General features: G+C 36.2%; 6 protein-coding genes across 9 annotated transcripts; 2 read left to right on the forward strand and 4 right to left on the reverse strand.

Moving 5' to 3' along the window:
- Positions 1-12: 12 nt before the first annotated feature.
- LOC9319535 (F-box/kelch-repeat protein At3g23880) lies at positions 13-2,056 on the reverse strand. The gene has a single exon (XM_002885556.2). It carries the CDS (start codon positions 1,257-1,259, stop codon positions 165-167), a length of 1,095 nt encoding a protein of 364 aa, XP_002885602.2. The 5' UTR covers positions 1,260-2,056; the 3' UTR covers positions 13-164.
- Positions 2,057-3,722: 1,666 nt separating this feature from the next.
- Positions 3,723-4,213, reverse strand: LOC110230071 (rRNA 2'-O-methyltransferase fibrillarin-like). Its single transcript, XM_021032057.1, has 2 exons — positions 3,854-4,213; positions 3,723-3,737 (listed from the first exon to the last, which is right to left on the reverse strand). Exons 1-2 carry the CDS (start codon positions 4,211-4,213, stop codon positions 3,723-3,725), a joined length of 375 nt encoding a protein of 124 aa, XP_020887716.1.
- A 4,189-nt stretch (positions 4,214-8,402) lies between these two features.
- LOC9319536 (peptidyl-prolyl cis-trans isomerase CYP19-1) lies at positions 8,403-9,679 on the forward strand. Its single transcript, XM_002883423.2, has one exon. The coding sequence runs from the start codon at positions 8,513-8,515 to the stop codon at positions 9,239-9,241; it is 729 nt and encodes a 242-aa protein (XP_002883469.1). The 5' UTR covers positions 8,403-8,512; the 3' UTR covers positions 9,242-9,679.
- Positions 9,680-11,608: 1,929 nt separating this feature from the next.
- LOC9319537 (DNA topoisomerase 2) lies at positions 11,609-17,981 on the forward strand. The gene is made up of 19 exons (XM_002883424.2): positions 11,609-12,356; positions 12,539-12,837; positions 12,924-12,990; positions 13,080-13,350; positions 13,445-13,641; positions 13,717-13,926; positions 14,019-14,132; positions 14,229-14,342; positions 14,437-14,601; positions 14,685-15,026; positions 15,099-15,232; positions 15,306-15,654; positions 15,735-15,921; positions 16,005-16,054; positions 16,146-16,583; positions 16,676-16,862; positions 16,951-17,021; positions 17,102-17,183; positions 17,299-17,981. Exons 1-19 carry the CDS (start codon positions 11,790-11,792, stop codon positions 17,751-17,753), a joined length of 4,299 nt encoding a protein of 1,432 aa, XP_002883470.1. The 5' UTR covers positions 11,609-11,789; the 3' UTR covers positions 17,754-17,981.
- Positions 17,982-18,142: 161 nt separating this feature from the next.
- LOC9319538 (serine/arginine repetitive matrix protein 2) lies at positions 18,143-22,607 on the reverse strand. 4 transcript variants are annotated; one of them, XM_021030333.1, is made up of 9 exons: positions 22,500-22,598; positions 21,835-22,395; positions 21,295-21,732; positions 20,647-21,169; positions 19,268-20,526; positions 19,106-19,170; positions 18,923-19,003; positions 18,583-18,641; positions 18,143-18,507 (listed from the first exon to the last, which is right to left on the reverse strand). In XM_021030333.1, exons 2-8 carry the CDS (start codon positions 22,358-22,360, stop codon positions 18,609-18,611), a joined length of 2,925 nt encoding a protein of 974 aa, XP_020885992.1. In that variant the 5' UTR covers positions 22,361-22,395; positions 22,500-22,598; the 3' UTR covers positions 18,143-18,507; positions 18,583-18,608. The 4 variants fall into 4 exon arrangements, with proteins under 4 accessions (XP_020885992.1, XP_020885989.1, XP_020885991.1 ...); XM_021030330.1 differs by having other exon boundaries at positions 21,835-22,607; XM_021030332.1 differs by having other exon boundaries at positions 20,647-21,148; positions 21,835-22,606.
- A 299-nt stretch (positions 22,608-22,906) lies between these two features.
- LOC9321670 lies at positions 22,907-26,123 on the reverse strand. Its single transcript, XM_002885558.2, has 12 exons — positions 25,969-26,123; positions 25,780-25,888; positions 25,636-25,699; positions 25,436-25,537; positions 25,271-25,335; positions 25,088-25,168; positions 24,621-24,700; positions 24,330-24,546; positions 24,145-24,200; positions 23,786-23,914; positions 23,488-23,671; positions 22,907-23,244 (listed from the first exon to the last, which is right to left on the reverse strand). Exons 1-12 carry the CDS (start codon positions 26,016-26,018, stop codon positions 23,116-23,118), a joined length of 1,266 nt encoding a protein of 421 aa, XP_002885604.1. The 5' UTR covers positions 26,019-26,123; the 3' UTR covers positions 22,907-23,115.
- Positions 26,124-26,510: the final 387 nt, after the last annotated feature.

Below are 26,510 nucleotides of genomic sequence, written 5' to 3' on the forward strand. Positions count from 1 at the left end.
ATTCTTGAAATGAAATTTTTGTATTGGCACTGTTTCTTTTCTAACAACTGAATTTGAAAAATCTTAGTGTTATCGAATAGAACTAAATAAATCGAATTTGTTCCTACTTTACAAAAAAAAAGATAACATTCAGAAATGTTGACCAGCCATAATATTTGGAGAGGTCAAAGATCATTTGGAGAAACCATTGTCTTGACATAAACTTTGGCGTCGCGACAACCACTTAAGCTGTCTGAAACTGGGTACTGAAACCCTCCATTGGCACAGTTATAGAGAGCTAAACCGGATCTAAACTCCAATAAAACCACTAAACCGTCTGAGATCCATAGCGGTCGAACAAAGTCAGTCAAACCAGGAATGCTCAAGAGTTTAGACCAAGATTCTCCTTCTCCAAACTCCTTCATCACCCAAATATCTGCGTTAGCTCCTTTGCAATAACACACCATCGAAAGACATCCTCTCAAATCTCCAAGCGTCATTGTAAAACATCCTCTGCTACAATAAACTGGCCCAGGAAGTTGTTTGAACTCATCGCGTGACATATCATATGATATGATGGTCCATGGTGATGATGAGGAAGTGGCTGCCCAATTTAGTGTCCCGTTGATGTAGACTCCGGATCTTGATTTGTCAGCAACAACAACTCCAGATGGGAAACACGTGTTGCTACTCCATAGCTTTTGTCTCGTTGAGTAGATCTTTGCCTCTGTCTTCATTTGGTGTCTTTTTTGCAACAATGCAACCACTTTATAGTCATCTTCAGATTCATCATAACCAAACCCATACGTTACAACAAACTCATCATCGCTCGTTTCAAGATCCGAACCAGGCAATCTTTGTTGAACCTTGATGGTTGGGTTCCACAAGTAGAGGCTTTTTTCGTAATCTACGTGGAAACAAACCAATCCATGACAAGTCCCCACGACTTGATAGTAATCTCTTCCTAAAAGCTCACCATCATGTTCAAAAACGTTGACCGTTGACTCGTTGTACAGAGAATTGACACAACACGACTTGAGATGGTACCGAGAAGTTGTGATGACTCCGTAAGGACTCTTCTTGGAAGTGGTTGCCTTCAACGCCTCCAAGATCAAAGCGTGTTTCAGAGAAAACAGAGTCTCTGAGATCAAAGATCTCCATGAGCTGCAAACACATTTGAAACGCGTCAAAGACTTTACGGGTAGTCTTAAGAGAATCTCTTCCATCATTTCAAGAGGTAAATTAGGTGGTGAGAACATTTCTCTGGTGGTTTCCTCCATGAGCCAGAGCAGAGGAACCAATAGTGTTGCAGGATAATAAATAAGAAAAAACAAATCATTTCTTTAGGTATATGCATGCACAAGTGGTTGTGGAAAAAGAGGAGATGCATGTATCATGATAATGTTAAATATTAAATACTCGTGGATATTGTGTACTTTATGATAACAAATATATTTAGATATGGCGGATAATAAAATAATGTGGTAAAGATGTTGACATTTAAAAGAAGCTTGAGGACATAAGCTAAAGTGAAGGACCAAAAGAAGTTATAGGACGATAAAGTTTGCTACTTTTTTACGTCTCTTATTAATTTTTTTGGTTCTTTTCATAAGCAATAAGCAGCAAAGCTCCATCATTAAGTATGATGGACCGTGGCAGAAAAGTTCCAAAAGTATTGCAACAAATTAAAGACAACAAACCAAGACATCGTTATAAAGATAGAAACTGAAGACAAATCGTAACAAGTCTTCAAAAAACGCTTTAGGTATATGGAGTTAAGGAAGTTCTTGTTCGACATGTTACTCGCTTTTGGGAGGTTTTATTGGAATGGGTTCCTTATGGGTTTGTTACACACGTATTTTCTCGATAGCATCCATGAAGCCTCATAAGTTTCGTCGGATGATAAATCAGATCAAGAAAATTCGCTAGTTCATGACGAATTAGATGAAGTGATAAATTCTTAAGTTAATTACAAAACAAAAACACTCTTATTGCACAAAGTGTTGCAAATTGTACTTGAGCCAATGGCTTAATTATGTTGTTATATCTTATGTTTTCAATTCGGAATATTAAATTTCGTAGACGGTGTGATCCAATGGTAAACTTAGTCACGATTTAATCAAGAAACAAATGGTTAAGTTAAACAAAATAAGTGTTAGATAACAAGATAAGCTAATGGAATGAGTTAATTAAGATTAACTTCAGCTTTAGTGACATAGACTCATCATCACTATTTAGCATAGACTTACCTGGACGTGATTAATATGGTCATATGGACACATTTTTTTCTTTTCAGCAACTGATGATATTGACGCTATAGTATCCAATAAAAGTTACTTTTGCAATGAATAAATACGAGCATTTTTACCATAAGCTATTAGACTATAATTTTACATGTACTTTTGTGAAAGAAACTAGGATCGGACCCGCGATCCACCACATAAAAATATTTGCATGAAGTGTTATGACGTTAATTCTAATATTGTGCGTGTTTTTAATAGAATGAATCATGCATTGTACTTATAAATACTCATAATAGCGAATAAGATCTATTCATATATGTAATCAGAAATATAGTTTTTTTCTTGGTAATCATAAATATAGTTGTAAATCTATCTAATGTTTGTTTCCAATTTTATGACATTATAGTTTGATTGGAAAATATTTAACAAAATTTTAAATTTTTGTATGATAATAACGATTTTGGTATTCAAAAAAATTATTTCTATTTTAAATCTAATAATGTTTCTTTCTTAAACACAAAACCTTTGAATTTAAGACATATAGAACATTTATCATTAAAACTATCTTTATCCGTGATCATAGTTATTATGGTTGTAAATCTATCTTTTTCAATTTAAAACTCTTTTTTTGGGGTTTACAAAAACAAAAAAAAAAACTCATTTTTTGAATTTTTTTTGCACAGCAAATAACTATTATAAATAGAATATCTATTTTCTGCTTAATTAATAAAATGAAAATAATTATTATTAAAATTCAGAATAAGTATTTGTAAATATATTGTACACAACATTAGGTTCTTGCAATTTAAATTTTCGTTTATTCACAAATTCAACATAGAGTAGCCAACAAGAGGTTGTCTTGCAGTGAGGTTCTTCACCTTTTGCTTCACGACAACACTCTCGAGGTGAGGGAGATTTTGGTTCACCAACCTCATAACGACATATTTCTGTGCAATACTGATATGCTAAGACGCAGAGATTTTCACGCTTATGCTAATAGTCACCGTTACGAAAAGCAGATGGTTCAAGTAATAAAAAAACTAATTTGTGTCTTTTCTGAGTAACCATCATCAATTTTTTTGTCTTTTATGTAGTATGCCAATGGAGAGGAGGCCGTTGAATATCGGAATTCTGTAGCTGTTAATCCTAATGGTGATCCACTCCTCGCCATTGCAACTAGGCGTTACCGCATCAACGACGTGGACATGTTTCTCATCCACTATCCGGAAGTGAATGCCTTCTAACGGATGATTATCAAAAAGCCATTGTAACCGATTTAGATCAAAACTCCTTTTTACTTTCATAAGTTGATTAAGCGGTGGAGGAAGACGGTGGAATTTTTGGGTATAATTTTGCCCTTCTAGCCTTCTTTTTCGTATTTCACCAATTATTACAAACCGGACCCAAACATATATTTAAGCACATAAAACATTGCCGCTTTGTTCATATTCTGGCCGTATGATCCAAAACATTGCCGTTTTGTTCATATATAAGAAACATTTATGATCCAAAACACTAATTTTTTGAAAATTATTTATGATGCCAAAACCATTTATAAGATGTTAGGAAAGGCTTTTCGGCTCAAAAATAGTTAGACAATGAAACAGACACAACAAGTCTGTCTTAATTACCTTAAGTGCATGTTTCCGACGACTAGAGAGATGCCTGGTGAAACTGGACAAGATACCACCACCACCACGTCTTGGAAGTATTACATGTTTTCTACCTCTTCGACCACCACCACGACCACCAGCTCTTCCACCACCACGACCGCCTGTCGCACCTCCACCACTGCCGCCGCCTGGCGCTCCTCCATCACCACCGCCGCCTGGCGCTCCTCCATCACCACCGCCGCCTGGCGCTCCTCCTCCACCACCACCGCCGCCTGGCGCTCCTCCACAACCACCGTCGCCTAGCGCTCCTCCACCACCACATTCGCGTGGCGCTCCTCCACCACCGCTTGGCTGTGCATTGGTAAAATCCCATCGCATGGCATCCCAATTACACTTGCATCTTCTCTACTAACGATTTTGGTATTCAAAAAAATTATTTCTATTTTAAATCTAATAATGTTTCTTTCTTAAACCATTTATCATTAAAACTATATATCCTTATCCATGATCATAGTTATTGCAATTGTGGTTGTAAATCTATCTTTTTCAATTTAAAACTCTTTTTTTGGGGTTTACAAAAACAAAAAAAAAAACTCATTTTTTGAATTTTTTTTGCACAGCAAATAACTATTATAAATAGAATATCTATTTTCTGCTTAATTAATAAAATGAAAATAATTATTATTAAAATTCAGAATAAGTATTTGTAAATATATTGTACACAACATTAGGTTCTTGCAATTTAAATTTTCGTTTATTCACAAATTCAACATAGAGTAGCCAACAAGAGGTTGTCTTGCAGTGAGGTTCTTCACCTTTTGCTTCACGACAACACTCTCGAGGTGAGGGAGATTCTGGTTCACCAACCTCATAACGACATATTTCTGTGCAATACTGATATGCTAAGACGCAGAGATTTTCACGCTTATGCTAATAGTCACCGCTACGAAACGCAGATCGTTCAAGTAATAAAAAAAAAACTAATTTGTGTGTTTTCTGAGTAACCATCATCAATTTTTTTGTCTTTTATGTAGTATGCCAATGGAGAGGAGACCGTCGAATATTGGAATTCTGTATCTGTTAATCCTAATGGTGATCCACTCCTCACCATTGCAACTAGGCGTTACCGCATCAACGACGTGGACATGTTTCTCATCCACTATCCGGAAGTGAATGCCCAAGTAGCACATATCCCGGAACAACATCCAAGGATTCCTTTGCTTCCAATGGTTCCGATGGGTCCTCCCCTGCAGGTAGTTTTGCTACATTTATGGTTTTCTTCATTAGTAACGATGTTCTTCTTTTAATGTCTCTGTTTTTTATGGTTTGCTAATGTAGCATAGTATAGGAAGATGGTCGAGAAAAGCTCTGCAAGCCTTCTAACGGATGATTATCAAAAAGCCTTTGTAACCGATTTAGATCAAAACTCCTATTTACTTTCATAAGTTGATTAAGCGGTGGAGGAAGACGGTAGAATTTTTGGGTATAATTTTGCCCTTCTTGCCTTCTTTTTCGTATTTCACCAATTATCACAAACCGGACCCAAACATATATATAAGCACATAAAACGTTACCGCTTTGTTCATCTCTGGCCGTATGATCCAAAACATTGCCGTTTTGTTCATATATAAGAAACATTTATGATCCAAAACACTATTATTTTGAAAATTGTTTATGATGCCAAAACCATTTATAAGTGAAAATACATAAAGAATAGTTTTTAAGAAAAAGATGCGTTCGTTCAAATTTATTTTTAAGAAAGAGATAACATTAAACCTATATTTTTATAAAAATTCCATAAATCTATATATACATTTTTGGATGACTTTTAGCAAATAAATCCTAGGGTTGGGCAGTATTTACAAAGAATGCCATTGGCATTTATTATTAATTTTACAAAATTTAAATAAAAGATATTAACCAAACAATATCTTGCCTAATTTGTTTCTAAAAATATTTACACAATCTTTCTATATATCTTCAAAAAAATTTATAGCAAATATTTATATTAACATTTTGCATAGCAATAAAAATACTATTTTATAATAATCAAAATATTCACATAGAAAAATCAAATACACATACAGGAAAAGAACTATATCTATCATCATTTAAGCCGTTGTTTTATTTAAATAAAAAAAAACACAAAAAACTTGAAATCATATACTTTATATGATAAATTTAAAATATATATTAGTAGTATAAATTTAAAATCGTTCAAATAACGGTATACTACGGGTGAGATCCTAAAATTATTAGATTTTATAACAATAATAATTTATTTTCTTGGATTTTATAATACTAATAATTTAGCTAACGAGATAATATAGACGGGTTTATATGGGATGACGGGTTTGGGTCGATATTAATAAATAACGGTATATCACGGATGAAATCCTAAAATTAACAATCAAAATACAATTATACAATCTTAAACACAAAACAAAAGAAATAATATTAACAAAACAAATCCAACTTAAATTTAAAATTTTCAGTTATAAAAAACCCGACCCACGGTATACTGCAGAGTAAAATATTCAAAATTTTAAAATCCACCATACATCGTTACTTAAAAAAAAATGTATGTTTTCCTATTTATACTTCAAAAAATTGATAAATCTATATATACATTTTTGGATGACTTTTAGCAAATAAATCCTGGAGTTGGAATGTATTTACAAAGAATGCCATTGGCATTTATTATTTACTTTTACAAAATTTAAATAAAAGATATGAACCAAACAATATCTTGCCTAATTTGTTTTTAAAAATCTCTACACAATCTTTCCATATATCTTCAAAAAACTTTTATAGCAAATATTTATATTAACATTTTGCATAGTAATAAAAATACTAATTTATAATAATCAAAATATTCACATAGAAAAATTATATACACATACAAGAAAAAAACTATATATGTCATCATTTAAGCCGTTGCTTTATTTAAATAAATTAAAAACACAAAAACCTGAAATCATATATTTTATATGATAAATTTAATATATATATTAGTAATATAAATTTAAAATCATTCAAAGAACGGTATACCACGGGTGAGATCCTAAAATTATTGGATTTTATTACAATAATAATTTATTTTCTTGGATTTTATAACACTAATAATTTAGCTAATGGGATAATATAGACGGGTTTATATGGAATGACGGGTTTGGGTCGATATTAATAACGGTATATTAAGGATGAAATCCTAAAATTAACAATCAAAATACAATTATACAATCGTAAACACAAAACAAAAGAAACAATATTAACAAAACAAATACAACTTAAAATTTTTAGTTATTAAAAAACCGACCCACGGTATACTTCGGAGTCAAATATTCAAAATTTTAAAATCCACCATACATCGTTACTTAAAAAAAATGTATGTTTTCGTATCTATACTTTAAAAATTGAAACCTAAACAATAGTAATCATACACTAGATAATAATACATAGATAGATATCTATATTTAAAAATACAAATTAATATGATATATCTTCAGTTAAACTTTAGAAAATAACATTATATTTTTTTAAAAAATATAGCCACGCGGTGTACCGCGGGTTAAATTCTAGTCTTTTGTAAAATCAATAAATCTATTAAAAAATATAACTGCATACCTTCCAGGCCTGTGATGATCGCCGACTGCGATCAGATCTCATAGGGGCTTAGAGTCTTTTATCCTATAAATTCAGGTTTGGTCCGGTATGTTTTTGTTCTTCGTTTGGTGTTTCCATCGTGTTTAGATTAGCTACATTTGAATAATGATGCGTCGTCTATCTTTTCGCAACAACGCAATACACCTAAAATGCCTTAGAAACTCATTTCACAAACTATCTTTGATCAAAGAAAAAAAAAGATCTTAGTAAAGTGTAACACAAAAAGTTCTTGACATTGCAATTATTCGAAATCTAATCAATTGTAATGTTCTTAACCCTCCTTAGTTATAAAGAGCAACAAAATAGTTTACCGGTCTATATGGCAGCTACATATATAAATGAGTTTCTCTCGTGGACCAGACATCACTTTCACCGATCTTGCAGCAACCTTAGCCTTCGTTTTTCACTTTCACCGCTACTTCCATTTCCTTATCCATGTTTCTATGTTTCCACTATCAAGCTGTTGCTTTTGCACATTGGATTGCATCTACATTTACATATATTCTGCATATTGGAGCAAATTAATGCAAAAAAAAAAAAAAATTAATGCAAACACCTTTGTAATTAACAAGCAAACACATAATTACGAAATTGGTAATAACGTTGACAAATATAACTACTCTGATTAAATTTCATTTAGTCAATATGTGAATAGTGCAATGTGAGAATATGAATTTATATTTAACACCGGATTAAATTTGATTTAGTCATCTAACATCATACATTGAATCCAGGATCTAGGTAAATTAATAATTTGAGAATTTTAGATATTCACCAATATATCACGTCTAATTATGTATATATATTCAATAAGTATTTTACAATTTTTACGTTGGAAATGAAATATATATCTTTATTTTATTTAGCAAGTAAGATCAAGATCATAACTGATTGTTAATTTACAAAACAAAAATCACAGCTGAATGTAATTAAACCTAAATTAGAAGATGAATTTCTATAAATTCATTTTATTCACAAACGCAGTCGCATCTCTCCCTAATATCTCTGGAGATGGAAATGAGTTTTACAATTCATGTTCCGGCTGGTTGTCAGTTTACAATTAACGTTAAACCAGTTGTCGGACTCGTACCACCGGCTGGTGGAGGTGGTGGCGGATTAAACGTTAATGTTCATCCTCCGGCTGGTGGCGTTGAACAAGTTAAGGATGAACCCCTCATAGTAGAAACCTCTAACCTTACTGATCCATCTTTGAAAATGGCTAACCCTAAAGTTTTCTTTGATATGTCCGTTGGTGGCAAACCGGCTGGTCGGATCGTGATAGAGCTCTTTGCCCACACGACCCCACGGACGGCGGAGAACTTCCGAGCCCTCTGTACTGGCGAGAAAGGCATGGGGAAGCTTGGTAAGCCACTCCACTACAAGGGATCAATCATCCACCGTCTGGTTCCCGATCAAATGTTATGTGGAGGAGATATCACTGCTGGTGACGGATCCGGAGGGGAATCAATCTATGGGGACAGATTTTTCGAGGATGAGAACTTCATCAATAAGCAAACAGGTCCAGGTATCCTCGCCATGGCTAACCGTGGTATTGACACCAACGAATCTCAGTTCATGATTTGCATGGAGGGGAGCCCTATTATCGATACTGAGCATGTTGTGTTCGCCCATGTTGTTGAAGGATTGGATGTGATCAGGAGTATTGACAAAGAGGTCGGAACTGGTAACTGCGTACCTTCCAAGCCCGTGATCATCGCCGACTGCGGACAGATCTCATAAGTCTTTGAGTTTTTTATCCTACAAATTCATGTTTGGTTCGGTATGTTTTTGTTCTTCGTTTTGATTTGAGTTTGGTGTTTCCATCTGAGTTTAGATTAGCTACATTTGAATAATGATGCGTCTGTCTATCTTTTCGCTACAACAAAACACACCTAAAATGCCTTAGAAACTCATTTCACAAACTATATTTGATCAAAGAAAAAAATAAAGATCCTAGTAAAAAGTTTAACACAAAAAGTTCTTGACATTGTAATGTTCTATAACCCTCCTTAGTTATAAAGAGGAACAAAACCGTTTACCCGTCTATATGGCAGCGACATTAATAAGTTTCTCTCGTGGACTGGCCCGCTCTTGCAGCAACCTTCGCCTTCGTTTTTCACTTTCACTCCATTTCCATCTCCATGTTTCTATGTTTCCATTATCAAGCTGTTGCTTTTGCATATTGGATTGCATCCACATTTACATATATTCTGCAAGATGGAGCAAATTAATGCAAACACCTTTATAATTAACAAGTAAACATATGGTCGTCATTTTAAAAATCCTGGCTAGTTATTTAACCTGTACTTGTGTAACTACATTTATCTCAAAGCCTCCAACATACTTTTGTTTTTACCGGTTTAGTTGTTCTTCTCAATTTTTAGTTCTATTAGTCGTAGACCTTGTACTGTAGCGAGATTAATTATCGGTGTCACTAGCCAAGAAGATCCAATAAGCATTTATAGTGCCGCCGAACCCGCGAATCACATAGTCAAATTAAAGAACAAAAAGCCTCTTATATTAACAATGGGGTAAGAACTGGTCCACATTTGCTAATCCTTTAACAAGGTAAATGCAAAATAGAGAGGATGCTAAAATGTCTAGTCTACTTGTAGAGTCTTTCTATTTCACTCTCGTATTGATCAGGGTTACTTTAGTATCAAATAATTACATACTATATAAAAAGTTATTTTTGCATGAATTAATACGAGCATTTGACCAAATAATCTGATATATAACATCTGTGATCAAAGATACTATAAAACCAAAAATTGTCCCGTGGTATAATGTTACTTAATAACAATTGTAAACTATAAAATATAAATATCTTAAAAAATTATAAATTTTGCAAACTTTTATATATAATAAATAATCGTTAAATTTTAAAAATTACTACTTTTAGAAACAAATCACGGGACGGGTTAAGAAGTTACATGACGAGTTATATTTCGGAACTAAGTTATATGGTGGACGAGTTTGAATCAATATTTATAAAATTTTAAAATATCATTAACATGCCGCTTTAATACAGATTAAATCTTCAGTTTATTAAAATATAAATGTCTTAGAGAATGATATGATTTGTAAGCTTTTATATATAATAAATAATCATTAAATTTTAAAATAAAAATAAATTACGGGACGGGTTAAGAAATTACGGAACGAGTTATATTTTAGAACGGGTTTATATGGCGGACAAATTTGAATCAATATTTATAAATATCATTAACATGCCGCTTTAATACGGGTTAAATCCTCAGTTTATTAACAATTATCTCGTGGACTCGTGGTATACCGTTACTTAATAACAATTGTAAACTATAATATAAATAAATATTTTATAAGGACATACAATTTACAAAATATTCTTATACTAACTTTAAAAATAAATCATCTCGCGGTGTACCGCGGGTTAAAATCTAGTTTATATGTAAGTTTGTAAAAGAAATATAGAAATAATCAAACAACCTAAAAGAAATAAGCTAAATTCGAAAATAACGTTTGAAAATACAGTATGTAGCAATTTTTTATATTATTACATTTCATATATATTATGTATTTGATTTACTGTGGATAATAAGATTTTTAAAGAACATATTAGAGCTTAGGTTAATTTGCAGCCGTCAGATTTGACAGACTAAAAGATCTTAACGAAAATTGGCACTTAAATGCTTTGGGTTTTTTCAAAAAAGAAAAAAAAGGCTTTGGGTTAATCAGAGCCGTCAGATCCTCCCCATACGATCATGAAAATGATCGTATGGTTAATCAGAGCCGTCAGTTCCTTGTAAGAATTTAGCTTAATCACAGCCGTCAGATCCTTCCCAGTGAGGTTATCACAACCGTCAGATTCCTTATAAACAGTTAGGTTAATCACAGCCGTCAGATCCTCCCCATAAGATCATGAAAATTCTGATCGTATGGTTAATCACAGCCGTTAGATTCCTTATAAGAATTTAGGTTAATAACAGCCGTCAGATCTTCCCTCTACGATCACGAAAATATCTTCTCCCGCTCCTATCCCAAATTCAAATTTCGAATTTGGATTCGGTCAAACAGTCAAGACCCAACCGTTGTATATCTCTCTCTCTTCAATTCAATATATCTCACTCAAATTCCTAATAATTTCAAAAAGCAAACGATACTCTCCTCTGTACGCTCTTCTTCTTCTTCTTCTCTCTGTACTTTCGCGAAAACCCTAATTTCTAGATCTGTTTCTCTCTAATCGCCTCTCTCCGTTTCTAGATCCTTCAGATCTACTCTCCAGTTTCTCTCTCGGAAACACCCAACCATGGCTACCAAACTCCCTCTTCAAAACAGCAACAACGCCAATGTTGCGAAAGCTCCGCGAGGCGCCGCCGCCGGGAAGACGATCGAGGAAATGTATCAGAAGAAATCGCAGCTTGAGCACATTCTGCTCCGTCCTGATACATACATCGGATCGATTGAGAAACACACCCAGACGCTTTGGGTTTATGAGAAAGATGAGATGGTGAATCGTTCTGTTACCTATGTACCTGGATTGTATAAGATCTTTGATGAGATTCTTGTGAACGCTGCTGATAACAAACAGAGAGATCCGTCGATGGATTCTGTTCAAGTTGTGATTGATGTTGAGCAGAATCTGATTAGTGTTTGTAACAGTGGAGCTGGAGTTCCTGTAGAGATACATCAGGAAGAAGGTATTTATGTACCGGAGATGATATTTGGTCATTTGTTGACGAGTAGTAACTACGATGATAATGTGAAGAAGACCACTGGTGGAAGAAACGGATATGGTGCTAAGCTTACTAATATTTTTTCTACTGAATTCATCATTGAGACTGCAGATGGGAAGAGACTCAAGAAGTATAAGCAGGTATTGAATCGTTTATTGCTTCTGTGATGTTGTTCTTGTTGCATTTGTGGCCTAAATGATTCGTTGAGTTTTATGATCTGATTTCGATTGATACAGTAGTTTTATGATTCTGTGTTGTTGTTGTTTCAATTGTTGTATAATTGATTCGTTTAGGAACTGAACTTTTACTGGTGATGATTTAGGTCTTTGAGAACAATATGGGGAAGAAGTCGGAACCAGTTATAACAAAGTGCAATAAGAGTGAAAACTGGACAAAGGTTACATTCAAACCAGATTTGAACAAGTTTAGCATGACTGAATTAGAAGACGATGTGGTTGCTCTAATGAGTAAGCGAGTGTTTGATATTGCTGGATGTTTGGGGAAGTCTGTCAAAGTTGAGCTGAATGGGAAACAAATACCAGTGAAGTCATTTACTGATTATGTTGATCTATACCTAAAAGCAGCTAATAAGTTAAGGGCGGATCCCGATCCTCTCCCAAGGTTTGTTCTATGATTTGTTATTGCTCAGTTATAACAATTGTGTTTCTTGGAATGGATTTTGATCTTTTTGAGTTTTCTGTGATTAGGATAACTGAGAAAGTTAATGACAGATGGGAGGTTTGTGTGAGCTTAAGTGAAGGACAGTTTCAGCAGGTATGTACTTGGTTGGCTGTTATTACTTTTTTTTTTTTCTCGCATGAAGAATTGAGTAAAGTCTTAACAACGTTTTTTGCTGCTACCAGGTCAGCTTTGTCAACTCCATAGCAACAATCAAGGGTGGTACACATGTTGATTATGTGACGAGTCAGATCACAAACTATATTGTGGGTGTTGTGAACAAAAAGAATAAAAACGCTAATGTTAAGGCCCATAATGTGAAGAACCATCTGTGGGTCTTTGTTAATGCATTGATTGACAATCCTGCTTTTGATTCTCAAACAAAAGAAACACTGACTCTTCGACAGAGCAGTTTCGGGTCGAAATGTGAACTTTCAGAAGATTTTCTGAAGAAAGGTATGGTGTGCTCGATCTGTCTTTTTGGATAAGTGATGTAACTGGTTTCTAGAAGTGTTATTAATCCCTTTTTCTTATATAATGTTTGTTTTAGTTGGAAAATCTGGCGTAGTGGAGAATTTGCTTTCATGGGCAGATTTCAAGAAGAGCAAAGATCTAAAGAAAAGTGATGGAGCCAAAACAGGGAGGGTTGAAGTTGAGAAGTTAGAGGATGCCGCCGAAGCTGGAGGGAAGAACTCTCGACTCTGTACGTTGATTTTGACTGAAGGAGACTCAGCCAAACCTCTAGCTGTAAGTGGTTTTGATCTATAGTTTCTGCTACCTCTCTATTTTCATCATAAAACTCCTAATACTCATTATGGTCAGCTGGCGGGGAGGACTGTCTTGGGTGAGAACTATTACGGTGTGTTTCCGCTTCGAGGAAAGCTATTGAATGTCAGGGAAGCCAGCACCACTCAGATTACAAACAATAAGGAAATTGAGAACATCAAGAAGATCCTTGGACTAAAGCAAAATATGAAGTACGACAATGTTAGCTCATTAAGATATGGCCATATGATGATCATGACTGATCAAGTATGTTAAAAGTCTACTCTTTAACTTTACACTCAGTGAATTATTCTATATGTATATGTTCTTGACGAAATCTCTCTCTCTACCTTGTGCAGGATCATGATGGTTCCCATATAAAGGGGCTCTTAATCAATTTTATCCACTCTTTCTGGCCGTCGTTACTCAAGGTTCCATCATTCCTGGTTGAGTTTATAACACCCATTGTGAAGGTAAGTAGAAAAACTTCATTCTTTCATAATATCTTATAATGCTTGACATGGTAGATAAAATAATGCTAACAACTGCCCTGAATGTATTTTACTCAGGCTAAGAATAAGGCTAAAAAAAAAGTTCTGTCATTTTACTCAATGCCTGAGTACGAAGACTGGAAAGAAAGTATGAAGGGTAATGCAACCGGATGGGAAATCAAATACTACAAGGTTTGCGCTCTGCTATAACTAATTAGGAAGAACTTCTTGAAAGTGCTCATGTTCTCTGCAAGTCTGCATACTAATTGTCCTTATATTTTTCCAGGGGTTGGGTACAAGTACAACTGAGGAGGCCAAAGAGTACTTTAAAAATCTTGGTCTTCACAAAAAGGATTTTGTTTGGGAGGATGAACAAGATGGAGAAGCCATTGAACTTGCTTTCAGTAAAAAGAAGATCGAAGCCCGAAAAAATTGGCTTTCGAACTATGTGGTATGGAGGATTGAGTTATCTTTAAAAACATTTGTTCTTTGCTTATTACACCTGCCTGTTCTGATTTCCCATTTTCAATTCAGCCTGGCACTCATCTTGATCAGAGAGAACCAAAAGTTACGTACAGTGACTTCGTGAACAAAGAACTGATCTTGTTCTCCATGGCGGATCTTCAACGGTCAATTCCCTCAATGGTTGATGGGCTCAAACCGGGTCAGAGAAAGATACTTTTCACTGCATTCAAGAAAATCGTAGTTAAAGAAATGAAGGTTGCCCAACTCGTGGGTTATGTATCATCTATGTCAGCTTATCATCATGGAGAGCAGAGCCTTGCCAGTGCTATCATAGGCATGGCGCAGGATTACGTGGGCAGCAACAATATCAACTTACTTCAACCAAATGGTCAATTTGGTACACGAAATTCGGTAAGTATAGCTAAGAGACAAACTGTTCTCATTTACCTATGCTTGTACTCATCATAGTGTACACAATTGTAGGGTGGAAAAGATGCAGCTAGTGCAAGATACATTTTCACTATTCTCTCTCCAGTAACAAGGATCTTGTTTCCCAAGGATGATCATATCCTTCTTGATTACTTGAATGAAGACGGGCAATCGATAGAGCCAACTTGGTAATTCTTTGCCGTCCTTAATTATTTGTTTTTTCCCTAAGACTAGTTAACTTAATATGTTAATGTTGGTTAGGTACATGCCCATCATTCCAACTGTACTTGTCAATGGCTCTGAAGGCATTGGAACTGGGTGGAGCACGTTCATACCAAACTATAACCCTAGAGAGATTGTTGCTAATGTAAGGTGTCGACTTAACGGTGAAAGTATGGTGCCTATGGATCCTTGGTATAGAGGTTTTAAAGGAACAATTGAGAAAACTGCGTCAAAAGAAGGTGGTTGTACCTACACAATCACTGGTCTATATGAGGAGGTTGATGACACAACTATTCGAATTACGGAGTTGCCAATCAGAAGGTGGAATGATGATTATAAACAATTCTTGCAGTCATTGAAGACAGATAATGGTGCCCCTTTTTTCCAGGTAGAATGCCTGCTTTAATTAGAAAACTGTGCTAGTATTCATTTATGCTTCTTTCTGATTTGTTCCTTTTCTTTCTGCAGGATGTCAAGGCTTACAATGACGATAAATCTGTTGATTTTGACCTTATTTTGAGTGAAGAGAACATGCTGGCGGCTCGGCAAGAGGGCTTTCTGAAGAAATTCAAACTCACCACGACAATCGCTACAAGTAATATGCATCTCTTTGATAGAAAGGGTGTCATAAAGAAATATGCGACTCCAGAACAAAGTAAGAAGAGATCCAACTTGTTTTCATTCTGTTTTTTGTTTTCTTCTCTACAAGACATACTAATGTTACATCTCACGTTGCAGTCCTTGAAGAGTTCTTTGAACTCAGGCTTGAATACTATGAGAAGAGAAAGGTTAGAAAATATGAAACTATGATTCAAGTTTGTTAGAGGTTTTAGTTATTAAGGCAATGGTCTAACATTAACGTTCTTATGATGTACACAGGAAACCATGTTGAAGAATCTGGAAATTGAGCTGTTGAAACTAGAAAACAAAGTGCGGTTTATTCTTGGAGTTCTCAGTGGAGAAATCATAGTGAACAATAGGAAGAAAGCCGATATTGTTGAGGACTTAAGACAGAGAGGGTTCACACCATTTCCGAAGAAGGCCGAGTCTGTCGAAGCTGCAGTTGCTGGAGCAGTTGATGATGCAGCTGAAGAATCTGAAGAAATCTTAGTGGATCCTGAATCAAGCTCCACTTATATACCCGGCTCAGAATATGACTACCTATTGGCAATGGCTATAGGTTCGTTGACTATAGAGAAAGTTCAGGAGTTATTAGCAGACAGAGATAAAATGATTATAGCAGTTGAAGACATGAAAAAACACACACCGAAATCCCTCTGGCTCAGAGACCTAGAGTCTCTTGACAAGGAACTAGATGTAAGGATTCACAAAGCTATCCCTTATTTATAACGCCTAAACATAACAAACTATCAATTTGTCATTGATACATCATTTTTCGCATATTGCAGAAACTTGATCGGAAAGATGCTAAAGCCGAAGAGGAAAGAAAGGCAGCACAGGAAAAAATCAGGAAGAAATCTGGAGCACCAGTAAAGGTTAAAAGGCAGGCACCAAAGAAACCAGCACCAAAGAAGACCACAAAGAAAGCCAGTGAATCTGAAACAACAGAGTCTTCCTATTCAGCAATGGACACAGGTTAGTCTCTTATTCAAGTGTTTTCATTGTGTTTTGTTTTCTGGGTTGGATCTAATATACATTGGAAACCCCTTCGTGATTCTATAAGATAACAACGTAGCAGAAGTGGTGAAGCCAAAAGGTAGACAACCAGCAAAGAAGAAGGCTCCAGCTGCAAAGGTGATTGTAATACTTATATTGTCTTCTTCAAAATTTTCCAATCAAAGTGATTAAAATGGTGGTCTGTTTTTGTTTTGCAGGAGGTTGAAGAGGATGACATGTTGGATCTAGCACAACGGCTTGCTCAATACAACTTCGGCTCAGCACCTGCGGAATCAAGTAGTAAGTCATATAATTGACAAAGAAACATTGGCTAGCTTTGTATGTAATGCTAGTTCCTGAAGTAATGCTAGTTCCTGAAGTTTAGCCTTGTCTTCTCTGTGGTTTAAATCAACAGAAACAACTGAAACATCGAAAGCAATTGATGTGGATGACGATGATGATGAGGTAGTTGAGGTTGCACCAGCAAAGAAAGGAGGAAGAAAACCTGCGGCAAGTAAAGCTGCAAAACCACCAGCAGCTCCGAGGAAGCGAGGGAAGCAGACGGTTACTTCAACAGAGGTTGTGGCAATTGGTGTGTCCCCGGAGAAGAAAGTGAGGAAGATGAGATCATCTCCGTTTAACAAGAAGAGTAGTTCAGTGATGAGCAGGTTGGCTAATAATAAGGAAGAGGAGAGCAGCGAGAATGTGGCTGGAAACTCATCGTCGGAGAAATCTGGAGATGTTGCTGCGAAATCGAGGCCTCAAAGAGCGAATAGAAGGAAAATGACTTATGTGTTGAGTGATTCTGAGAGTGAATCTGCGAATGATTCTGAGTTTGATGACATTGAAGACGACGAAGATGATGAGTAAGTAGAGTGAGAGAGAACTAACTCGGTTCCTTGATATGATTCAGTTTCAAACTTTTAGTTTCTCCCTATTGTCTTCTTTAGACTTGGTATTATTCTGTAGAAAGACATTTCTCTAACGTTTGCCACAAAACTCTTGCATTGTTTAAGCGTTTGGTGACTTTGGTCAATCATTCTGTTTTTCTGTGGTTGGTTAAATAGATATAATTTGCATATGGATCTTTTTGTTTTAGCATAAATAAGCGCAGGATTGTATGATGGCATATCAAATTTTGGTCATTTTTTTTATGAGCCAGAGCAGAGGAACTTTTGAAATTATAGAGCCCCTTTACCTTTAAAATGAATTTGGAGATTAATTCTTTAGTTACAAGGTATAAGAAAAAGATAGGATAATGTGGTAAACATGTTGACATTCAAAGGAAACTTGAGGACATAGCTAAAAGACTTGGACCAGCAGAAGTTATAGGACAAAAAAGTTTGGTACTTAAAGTTAGAAGTATTAAATTTTTGATCTTCCATAACGATTAAGCAGCAAGTTCCATCATTAGGTAAGATGGCCCGTGGCAAAAATGCCAAAGTATTACAACAAAGAGTTGCTGACGACAAACCAAGAACACATTCAGGAGATCGAAACAAAAGAAAAACCGCACAAACTCTTCAGGAAACGCTTAGTTGTGGAGTCGATGTGGTTCTTGGTACTCACTTTTGGGAGGATTCATTGGGATGGAGTTCTTCACGGTTTTGCTGCAGCATCAAACCTGAAAGGTAGTAGAAGTGAAGAACTCAAATGAAGACAGGGTAAGGATGTAAACCGGTAAGCACGTTGAATTTACCTTTTAAGGATAGAATCCAGATCTTCCTATGACTTGAGAGTAATCCTTTTCTCCTCAATCTGATTTTCAAGTTCAAACATGTGAAAAAGGGTGTATAAGTAACTAAGCAGTTAAGTGGTAGAGCTCTAATCTTTTTCTATTATAATCGGAAATGAACAAATCTCTGCACAATATAAAGCAACAAGACAGTATATGATGTTTTGCCTTAGCGTGCTAGGAAAAGTAGTTTAGTGCTTTCTACCACATTAGGTCTAATTAATCAGGCCAAGCAAGAGTTGGAATAACTGGAAGATTATATATGTTCACACAGAAACTTCTTCTCCTAGAAATAAAACCGCACCTTAAACTTCTCATCATCATTTGCATCACCTATTTTCACTGAGCTGCTAGATGGTGGATTCTCTTTGGACTTCTCCACATCCTAAAATAAGAATCACAGAACCGTCAAGACAAAGCTTTTCGGTTCCAGCGAAAAAACATTTACTGAGGAATTACAAGGTAATAATCTATTCAATCCACTAACCTGTGATGACATCGAATCCAGTGACAATAAAAGACCTTCAAGATTTCTTTCCGGCCGACTAAAATCTGTCGAATTCATAAAAGAAAAACTCATATTATAAAGATGATCAGAATTTGGATACAATGCTTCTCTATCAATAAGTTTTTTTATCTGATAAGATACCTGAATTTGCATCTCCATCGTCAACTTTCTCATAATCTGAGCGGGGTTTCTCTTTCACAGATTTTGATCCAGAGTGTCTTTTCTTGATCTTATGATCTTCTGAACTAACAGGAGATAATGATCTATCGCCCCGTCTTTTGTCGCCTACAGGAGATGATGACCGCAATCTTTCATGACGTTTTGACCTTTTTTCTCTTGAACTGTTCTTTTTCTCTGTTGATCTTGACCTGGAGTGCTGCTTATGTCTTGATTTCTTTTCATCAGAATATCCAGGGGATGACCTGATATCTCTCCCTTGCTTACCCTCAGATGATGGTGACCTCGACCGTCTTCCACTACGACGCTTGGACTTTTTGTCCCTGCTCCGAGTCTCCTTGTTATAACTACGCTTACCTTCCACTGATTTTGACCTGGACCTCCTTCGACGTGATCCTGTGTTTCTGTCTTCATCCAGCTTATTTTTCCCAGAAGACCTGTTTTTCGTTTCCAATGATCTAGACCTGGACCTTCCCCTCCTCTCTTTCATATCATAGTCCTCGTCCAACGAATTTGACCTGCGCCTACTGTGACGGGAATTCAGGTCACCATCTTGAGCAACATCAACATTCTCATCAGAACCATTGTCGTTTTCTAATGATTTGGACCTAGACCTCCGCCTGTGTTTCCGTTTAGTTTCATCAGAATTTCGAGACGCGTCTCTGGTTTTACTCCTATCTTCACGAGATCTTGACCTCGACCGCTTTTTGTGATGTTTCAATTCCTCATCTCTAGATTCATCCTTCATATCTGCAGAATCTTCCACTGATCTAGATCTTGACCGTGTTCTACGTTTGAGTTTGTTTTCTTCATCATCTCTTGGGGTTGACTTAACTTCCTTACGTCGCCTCGGTGATCGTGAACCAGCACGAGATGATTTCTTATCTCCACGTGATGAGCTATCGCGTCGATGTCTTGACAGCTCTAAATCTTCTTGTCCAGATTTTCTCTTTTTGGGGCTTACACTCCTACTTCTCCTTGAACTGGAAGAATGGTGTTCATCTGATCTACCGTATCTCCTACTTTCAGAAATATCCCTAGAATCTCTATATGACCGCCTTCTCCCTTCATAAGTTGATCGCCGGTGATATCTTAATGGTGATCTCGATCTATGACTTCTTGGGCGACGAAACGGTGGTGAATAGGACCGAGATCTCCGTCTGCGCCTGTAACTTATTGGTGATTTTGACTTTGATCTCGACCCAGGAGACTTAGATGGTGACCTGCACAAGAGAGGTGACTATCAGTTCAGCTTTCAAAAAATGAAAACGTTATCCAAAAGAGAAAGGAGCAAGCCATAGGTAATAGAGGGAAACGTCTATAAATTTGTATTGGAAGCCCACCTAGACTTCTGATCAGCTTCTTTTACATCATTTCCAACTCCATCAGGTCTCAGTTTCCTACTTATCTCTGCAGCTCTAGCTGCTGCAAGCTCAGTGGCAGACTTCATTGTGGCAGCTCTATTTGCTGCCTGCTGAGTAGCCACGGCTTGTTGCATTAGTATAGCCTGTTGGAATTGCATCTGCTGCATCGCGACGGCCTGTTGCATCATCAGTGGTAGTGAGGACGAAGAATTATTTGAAGATGGTTTGTGAGGTAGCGATTTTGCAATCTCAACATTCAATGGTCTACCAAAGACTTCCGTATTGTTTAATGCCAAAGCAGCTGTTGCTTCTTCGGAATTCGAGTATTCTATGTAGGCAAGATGCTTTGAATCAGTTATACTACAGTCAACTACTGTGCCACAGAAGCTAAATAGCTGCCTAAGTTGTTCAGTTGTAAGCGATGGACTTAGGTTGCTAACTTGGAGAAATTTCTTCAATGAATCCCCGTTTTCTCCTTTTTCTGGGGAACCTAAACCAAAAGCTACTAGAACTCATGAGTATCGAGAAAGGGAAGAATACTAAATAAAAATCTAATGGAAATTCAACTTGAGACCCAAAGCAAAATAGAGAAAAATATCGAGAGACTAGCAACGAAAGGCACAGTACCTAAAGATCCCTTGTTTGATTGAGCCTGTGCTTGCATCTGAGAAGCATGAGCTTGTAGAGCCTGTGCGGCAACAATGGCTTGCGCAGCAGCCATTGCTGCAGCAGAAGGAGCCATAGGCACCTGACTCATATTACCCATACTTGTCGTTGCAGCTATAGCAGTCATCAGCAGATTCTGAGGAGGGTGGTTTAACTTGCACATAGAGTTCACACATCTACCATTAAGATATTCTCGACAGACTTCCCCAAGCGAAGCTCCAACTCCAGGCAAAATAGCACCTCCTGAAGGACCAGATGCAATGCCTGGAACCATTCCCAACAGCCCCGGGAAAGCACCCGAAACAGAACCAGTGTAATTAGGCATGTTTGGCATGGTTTGATTTATAAGATTCGAGTATGAAGCTGGAGCAGAACCCATCAATCCAGTCGAAGAAGACCCTGTTTCAGAATATCATAAAGACAAGACCATTACCATCAATCAAAGCCTATATACATCAATGGAAACAATAAGATTCTTGAAAGTGAGATCAAATCCATTACCTTGGCTAAAGAAGACAGGAAAGGGACTTCCCATGATAGCACTCCCATTGCATTCAATATTAACCATATAGTTTCCTCTCTTAGGCACAACATAAGTAACAGCATAACTCCCATCACCAACATCTTTAACAACACCTTCTTGATCAGTACCACCAACACCAACACCAGGACACACTCTAACTCTAATCAAAGCTCCACCATTAGGAACTTTCCTCCCATCAGAATCCTTAGTTACAACAACAAAAGTAGACGGAACACAAGCCGTTCCACCACCAATACCAGCACCAGAAGCTGTAGACTTACTAGGATCCACAGGACCAATTGGTTTCCTAGACAAGTAATCAGATTCATCATCATCATCATCAGAATCACTATCAGATTCCGGTGCAGATTCCGGTGCCGGTGCAACAGCTTCAATCAAATGTGTAGTTTGGTCTACACCTTTGAATGTAGCTTCAAAAGCTGCTTTAGCCGCAGCGTCTTTCTCTCCTTCGTCTTTGATTTTTGCATCTTCCGCATGTTTCATCCAAAAGGGCTTACCAGCAGCAGCAGAACCACGATCTGAAGCCATTGAAACAATAAAGTACCGATTTTTATCTTCTTCAATCTCTCAGATGAGAGCTAAATCCCTAAATAAAAAGAAGCAGAGCCTAAGATTCCATTACCAATTACTAGAGAGAACAGAATGGTGAAATCGAAGGTAGAATTTGCAGTTCTAGGGTTTCTATGAAATCAACAAGAAGAAGAAGAAGAAGAAGAAGAAGAAGAAGAAAGGTCGAATCTTTTTTATCTAATGGTTTAGGCTTCTAAATTACTTTGCTATATTTGCAACTGTAGTCCTCATATATGTAAAACTTATATATTTGATTACTTATTAAATTATAGTTTTTTTGATGGTTATACAATGCAATTTCTCTATTTATATTTTGGTCAATTTTTTTTCATAATTATATCTTTTTGATCACACTATGTTATGGTGGTTTCCTCCATTAACCAGAGTAGAGGAACTTAGAGCTCATTTAGCTTTAACAAAGACTTTTGAGATTATTTCTTTAGTCTATGCACAAATGGGTGTACAAGGAAAAGTAGATTATAATGTGGTAAAGATGAAACTTGTGGACATAAGCTAGAGTTGTGTCAAGTATTAATACAATTCCAAAGTATTACAAAGAGTTGCAGATAACAAACCAAAAGACAACAATAGGGAGATAGAAACGGAAGAAAAACTGCACAAACTCTTCAGGAAATGCTAAGTTATAGAGTCGAGGTGGTTCTTGGTAGTCATTTTTGGGAGGATTCATTGGATTGGAGGAGTTCTTCACGGGTTTGCTGCACGAGTATTTTCTCAATAGCATCCATGAAGCCTGATAAGTTTTGCCGGGTCTGTAAATCCAAGGAATTCGCTAGATCCTGACAAGTAGATAAAGAGACAAATCGTTAAAGCTTAGCAAAACCAATAGCACTTACCTCTACAATGTTGCAAACTGTATTTGGTCTAGGCCAATGGCTTAATCATGTTATTATATATCTTAAATGTTCAAATTTGATAGATTAAATAAGACAGACAACAATGACCAGGAGAAGGACCTTTGTTTATGATGGAATTGTAAAATCGAGAAGAAAGTGTTGAGTTTGGAGAAACATGGTTCCTACCTCAACTTTGCAGATAAGGCTCAGAGAAATTCCCTTTGACTGATTGTCAGAGTTCTTGAGAGATTCAAGCTTCAATGGGGTATTCAACAGTGGCCAACCATTGGAGACCTTTAAAAATGCATCAATACCTCCAGCTATATGACCCACAATTGTTTCATCTTTCTCGTAGTATTCGAATGTGTGTCTGCCATAGGATCATAGATCATGCAGTCAATTGGCTTGCTCAGACAACTCAATGACATGAGTTAGCTACAAAAGAAAAATTCAGCTTCTTAAGCTACTGAAAGGGAAGGCTCACCTGATTGTTTTCGAACTCGTCACAAGATATTTTCTCAAAGTGGATGAAATTATTCTATCTTGCACTTTGGCGACAACCCACTGGACTGAAGATCTTGTGTCTAGCACTGCAGAGTGTAAGCTTACCTGCCTGCAGTTTTAAGATATGTTATGACACACTCCTTAAGATTAAACAAAATGTAACTTTGGTAATTGAGGCTGATGTGAGTCAGCTTAAACATTAATTCAACTTATTCAAAAATAGCAGGATATCATCTTATTGTCCCTCTGATTCATTATTAGTCTGATAACTTATGTACCATACAGTTTCAGAATGGTAAGTAATACAAATTTCAGGACAAAAGAAGCTAGAGCACAAACCTGAAAGAATCAGCAGCCTCGATGATGTCTCCTATGTACACATCATTTGGAAACATCTGAGGGAGAAAGTAGATTTCAATTTTATTCACAAAAAGGAACAGGAAGCAATAAACAAATACATTTATCTAGATTAATGCAAAACTAAAACATAATAGTCAGCAGTGAAAGACAGAGAGTGTTCTTACCTCAAATTTTGTTATCTCTGTAGTTTTATCCTTCAAGTATATTAGCAATTCATGGATCAATTCAGATGGCTCAGTAGTGTGTTCAAATTTTTGCTGTCCAAGCAAGCTGTCTAGTTTTGGAATATATGTTTGCAGTTGGAGCCTAATAAAGTTTCCATCAAACTCGAGCACCTTCAAGCCTGTCAATGCGTCCTCAACTTGTTCTGCAGCATCAAACCTGAAGGTAGAAGAAGTGAAGAACTCTAATGAAGACAGGGTATGGATGTAAATCTGAAACCACGTCTGAATTACCTTTTACGTAAAGAATCCAGATCTTCCAGTGACTTAAGAATACTTCTTTTCTCCTCCATCTGATTTTCGAGTTCAAACATCTGAAAACATGTGAAAAAGGGTGGTTAGAAACTAAGAAGATATGTGGTAGAGCTCTAATGTTTTTCTATTCAAACCAAATATGAAAACTCCCTGCACAATATAAAGCAATAAGAAGACAGGCAGTGGCAACCAAAGAAAGTACGTACTGAAAAAACTTCTGGAAATTTTAGAGTGCAATCACTATGAAATTATTCAGGGCGGGGAAACTCTAACTGAAAGGACAGCGTGCTCAAGAAAAGTAGTTTAGTACATTCTGCCACATTAGCTCTAATCGATCAGGCAAAGCAAGAGTTGGAATAACTGGAAGATGAATTTTTGTTGAGATATATACATGTTTCACATACACAAGCTTCTATTCCTAGAAAGAAAACTTTAAAGAATCGCACCTTAAACTTGTCATCATCATTCACTTCACATACTTCCATTGAGCTGCTAGATGGTTGATTCTCTTTTGACTTCTCCACATCCTAAAATGAGAATCACATAACCCTCAAAACAAATCCTTTTGATTCCAGTCAAAGAACATTTACTTCAGAATTACAAAGAAATAATGTATTCAACCAAGTAACCTGAGATGACATAGAATCCAGTGACAGTAAAAGACCTTCAAGATCCCTTTCCAGCCTACTAGAATCTAACAAATTCATAAACAGAAAACTCATATTATAAAAATAACAGTAGGAAAAACTCATATTATCATACACTAAATCAGTAGAAGAAAACTAATATAGAACCTTGGGCATGAGACTTAGAAAGACGTTCAATTTCTTCAGAAACTTTGGCACTTTCAGCCTCCACAGACTGAAGCTCCTTTCTCAAGTACTCCAAATAAGCATCTGCGAGATTTGGATCCGATAATTTCATTATCTTAATTTCGCAGTTACCAAACACTCAAAAGAAAGCTGTAAAAGGATTCAAAGAAATAGAGCAAAACCTGAATCTTCAACATCCAATAAATCAACATCACTGTAATCTTCAACAATCTCTTTCACCTTTGGCTACACAAACACGAAATCGAAATTAGCCATCTAATCGTAAACTAGACAAATATGAGAAACTGAAAAAGTCTCGTAATTACTTCAAACTGAAGAACAAAATCTTGAACCAGAGTCTCGGAATCGGAACTACACGATTCTCCAGGCTCATCTCTGCAATTCCGGTGAATGAACTCGAGCTCTTTAACGCGACTGAGAAAAATTCGAACAAATAGATGAACAAGTAAGCACAAAAATCAAGGAATGAAAGAGACGAGAGAGAGTAAAAAAACCTGCGAATCTCTTGGAGATCGAGAGGTCCGTCGTGGGTTTCTTCTTCCATTGAAGAAAGCTTCGATCTTGGGGATGAATTTTGGCGCTACTGTTAGAGAAGTGAAGAAGAGAGTGTAGCGGTGAAGTTGAAAGCAGAGAAGAAGGATTTCAATTTTCAAATGGGAAAGGCGAAAGAGAAGAAACATAACCTTGCAAAAACGTCCCTAGTTTTATACTTGTCTTCAACATTAAACCCCTGAATTATTTTTTGAATCAATTAGACTCCTGAGAGTTGGAGTTGATTGCAATTCCGGTTCAATTCCGGTTCACAAATATACGTCTATGTCCCGCCTCTAAAGCTCGGCAGATTCACGGGCCGATCCACAAACAATAAACTCTACTATATTTATGTTTTACATTTTACAAGTTGTGAATTGTTAATTAATATGTAAAATCGCTTATAACAATATCAAATTAAGTAAAAATACAAAAGTTTGATATGAAAATATTTTATATAATATGATGATTTTTGTTGTAAATATTCTATGTATAAATTTATATA

The sequence above is a fragment of the Arabidopsis lyrata genome (genome assembly GCF_000004255.2).
Source record: "Arabidopsis lyrata subsp. lyrata unplaced genomic scaffold ARALYscaffold_3, whole genome shotgun sequence".
Lineage (NCBI taxonomy): Eukaryota > Viridiplantae > Streptophyta > Magnoliopsida > Brassicales > Brassicaceae > Arabidopsis > Arabidopsis lyrata.

What these genes read in the sequence shown, in the direction of transcription:
- LOC9319536 (XM_002883423.2), top strand. Translation starts at nt 8,513, where the DNA reads ATGGAAATGAGTTTTACAATTCATGTTCCGGCTGGTTGTCAGTTTACA.
- LOC9319538 (XM_021030330.1), bottom strand. Translation starts at nt 22,405, where the DNA reads ATGGCTTCAGATCGTGGTTCTGCTGCTGCTGGTAAGCCCTTTTGGATG. An exon ending in GAAGCTGATCAGAAGTCTAG is followed by an intron (nt 20,527 to 20,646) that starts GTGGGCTTCCAA and finishes TCTCTTGTGCAG; the next exon opens with GTCACCATCTAAGTCTCCTG. An exon ending in TGGATTCGATGTCATCACAG is followed by an intron (nt 19,004 to 19,105) that starts GTTAGTGGATTG and finishes TTCTTATTTTAG; the next exon opens with GATGTGGAGAAGTCCAAAGA.
- LOC9319537 (XM_002883424.2), top strand. Translation starts at nt 11,790, where the DNA reads ATGGCTACCAAACTCCCTCTTCAAAACAGCAACAACGCCAATGTTGCG. An exon ending in ACTCAGCCAAACCTCTAGCT is followed by an intron (nt 13,642 to 13,716) that starts GTAAGTGGTTTT and finishes CATTATGGTCAG; the next exon opens with CTGGCGGGGAGGACTGTCTT. An exon ending in CTCTTGACAAGGAACTAGAT is followed by an intron (nt 16,584 to 16,675) that starts GTAAGGATTCAC and finishes CGCATATTGCAG; the next exon opens with AAACTTGATCGGAAAGATGC.
- LOC9321670 (XM_002885558.2), bottom strand. Translation starts at nt 26,018, where the DNA reads ATGGAAGAAGAAACCCACGACGGACCTCTCGATCTCCAAGAGATTCGC. An exon ending in ATGATGATGACAAGTTTAAG is followed by an intron (nt 24,701 to 25,087) that starts GTGCGATTCTTT and finishes ACATGTTTTCAG; the next exon opens with ATGTTTGAACTCGAAAATCA. An exon ending in CTGGATTCTTTACGTAAAAG is followed by an intron (nt 24,547 to 24,620) that starts GTAATTCAGACG and finishes TTCTACCTTCAG; the next exon opens with GTTTGATGCTGCAGAACAAG.
- LOC9319535 (XM_002885556.2), bottom strand. Translation starts at nt 1,259, where the DNA reads ATGGAGGAAACCACCAGAGAAATGTTCTCACCACCTAATTTACCTCTT.
- LOC110230071 (XM_021032057.1), bottom strand. Translation starts at nt 4,213, where the DNA reads ATGCGATGGGATTTTACCAATGCACAGCCAAGCGGTGGTGGAGGAGCG.